This window comes from Vigna angularis, chromosome 5 (genome assembly GCF_016808095.1).
Source record: "Vigna angularis cultivar LongXiaoDou No.4 chromosome 5, ASM1680809v1, whole genome shotgun sequence".
Classification (NCBI taxonomy): Eukaryota; Viridiplantae; Streptophyta; class Magnoliopsida; order Fabales; family Fabaceae; genus Vigna; species Vigna angularis.
This window is the reverse complement of record NC_068974.1, coordinates 22963191-22965345: the sequence shown is the minus strand read 5'-3', so window position 1 is coordinate 22965345 and position 2155 is coordinate 22963191. Positions and strand designations below refer to the sequence as shown.

The window sequence follows — 2155 nt, the reverse complement described above, 5'->3', positions numbered from 1 at the left end:
AGTCAGTGAGTCAACCCGTTTAACCTAAAAACCAGTGGTGAGTCGAGTCGGGTTCGAATTTTTTCAGCTCACTAATAAGTGAGCCGGGTTAGGTTGGTTCACTAAGTGACCAACCCGTAGTGAACCGGACCGGATCGAACCGGGTTACCGTTTTCACAACTCTATTTATTTTTATTATTTAAATATAATATTTTGTTATTAAAAAGGGTTAGCAATTGCTAACAATCAAGCATTATAAGCGATATCCATCACAGTAACATCACACAGAACCCAATAAAACTAAAGCATAGAATCTTTTGTAATTTCAAACAATGACCCCTTTCGTGTACAATGTTGGTTGGTCGTTATTTTGTTTTCAAACATAATAGAGACGAAACATTGGTCATCAGCTTAATAAATTTTGACCATGGATGTAATAATAAGATGGAACAAAAACTACGTACTATTGTCAAATAATAATATTGCTAGTAAGAAAAACAAAAGCAGCGTAAACTATGAGTCTAACTAACTAAAATTGAATGTAAGTTGCCGGAACAGGAATCTTGAATCAGAAAGCAACCTTATTAATAATTGCATAACATAATTAAAGTCCATGATCTCTATATAAGCCACTATAGTCCGTCGTTCGATGCATTCCAACTCAACTTTCTTCCAAAACTCACAAATCATTTGTTGGTGATAGAAATGGCTTCCAGCAGCCAAAAACAATACGTTTTAGCTCTGTTCCTTCTCTTTGCAGTTGGAATTTCCCAAGTGATGTCCCGCAAGCTGCATGAGACATCCTTGAGAGAAAGACATGAACAATGGATGCAAGATTATAACAAAGTGTATAAGGACGCGGCAGAGAAGGAAAAACGTTTCCAGATATTCAAGGACAATGTGGAGTTCATTGAATCATTCAATGCTGCTGCCAACAAACCCTACAAGCTTGGAGTTAATCACTTTGCTGACCTCACAGTTGAGGAGTTCAAGACTTTCCGTAATGGATTGAAGAGGCCACACGAGTTTAGCACCACACCATTTAAGTATGAAAACGTGACTGCTATTCCTGCAGCCATAGACTGGAGGACAAAAGGAGCTGTTACTCCAATCAAAAACCAAGGTCAATGTGGTAAGATATATAAAGAACATCTTTTTAATCAGTGCTTTATCATGTTCAATGATGATCATCATCTCATTTAAAGTTCACTGTGTCACTCTTTGGACTAATATGTAGAATAATTTTGTTTGAAAAATTGTAGGGAGCTGTTGGGCATTTTCAACTGTGGCTGCAACTGAGGGTATACACCAGATAGCGACAGGAAAACTGGTGTCGCTTTCAGAGCAAGAGCTAGTGGACTGTGACACAAAAGGTGTGGACCAAGGGTGTGAAGGGGGTTACATGGAAGATGGGTTTGAATTCATTATAAAAAATGGTGGAATCACGAGTGAGGCAAACTACCCCTATAAGGCAGCTGATGGGTCTTGCAAGAAAGAAAGCACAGCAGTGGCTGAAATAAAAGGGTATGAGAAGGTTCCTCCGAAGAGTGAGAAGGCACTGCAGAAAGCTGTGGCTAACCAACCAGTGTCAGTTTCTATCGATGCAGATGGTTCAGGTTTCATGTTTTACTCGAGTGGAATATACTCAGGAGAATGTGGAACTGAACTTGACCATGGTGTTACTGCAGTGGGTTATGGCATTGCTAATGGAACTGAGTATTGGTTGGTGAAGAATTCATGGGGCACAGAGTGGGGTGAGGAAGGGTATGTGAGGATGCAGAGAGGTATATCTGCCAGCCATGGTTTATGTGGAATTGCCTTGGATTCCTCTTATCCAACTCTGTGAATACTTCAATTATCTATGTAAATTGTGTTTGTAGAAGTTTGCTTTTCTGTTGGTGCGTAGGCTGTTAAGACTCTGGTAAGTGTTCCAAATCGTATCAAGTAATATAAAATGGTAAGACCAAATATCGTATCCCAAAATACTCACGGCACTAAACAGTTATGTAATTGCTTAACCAATTACGACTTAAGAACAATTTTTGGAGTTTTCAATGCAAATGCAATAAAAATAAACATGAATACAATTTGATTAATTGAGGCTAAACACTAGAATGGATGAATGAAGTTGATAATATGAGATGAATATGTTGTTGGGGTTTAGATTTCACCTAAT

The 2155-nt window shown here is 38.5% G+C and overlaps 1 protein-coding gene across 1 annotated transcript; it reads left to right on the top strand.

The window, feature by feature from the left end:
- The first annotated feature begins 684 nt into the window (after positions 1-684).
- LOC108340570 (ervatamin-B) lies at positions 685-1825 on the top strand. The gene is made up of 2 exons (XM_017578041.1): positions 685-1111; positions 1242-1825. The coding sequence occupies exons 1-2, from the start codon at positions 685-687 to the stop codon at positions 1823-1825; spliced, it is 1011 nt and encodes a 336-aa protein (XP_017433530.1).
- The last annotated feature ends 330 nt before the right edge of the window (positions 1826-2155 follow it).

Bases quoted from the DNA above. Each gene is read 5' to 3' on its own strand.
- LOC108340570 (XM_017578041.1), top strand. From the start codon at position 685: ATGGCTTCCAGCAGCCAAAAACAATACGTTTTAGCTCTGTTCCTTCTC. The intron at 1,112-1,241 runs GTAAGATATATA...GAAAAATTGTAG, and splicing joins CAAAAACCAAGGTCAATGTG to GGAGCTGTTGGGCATTTTCA.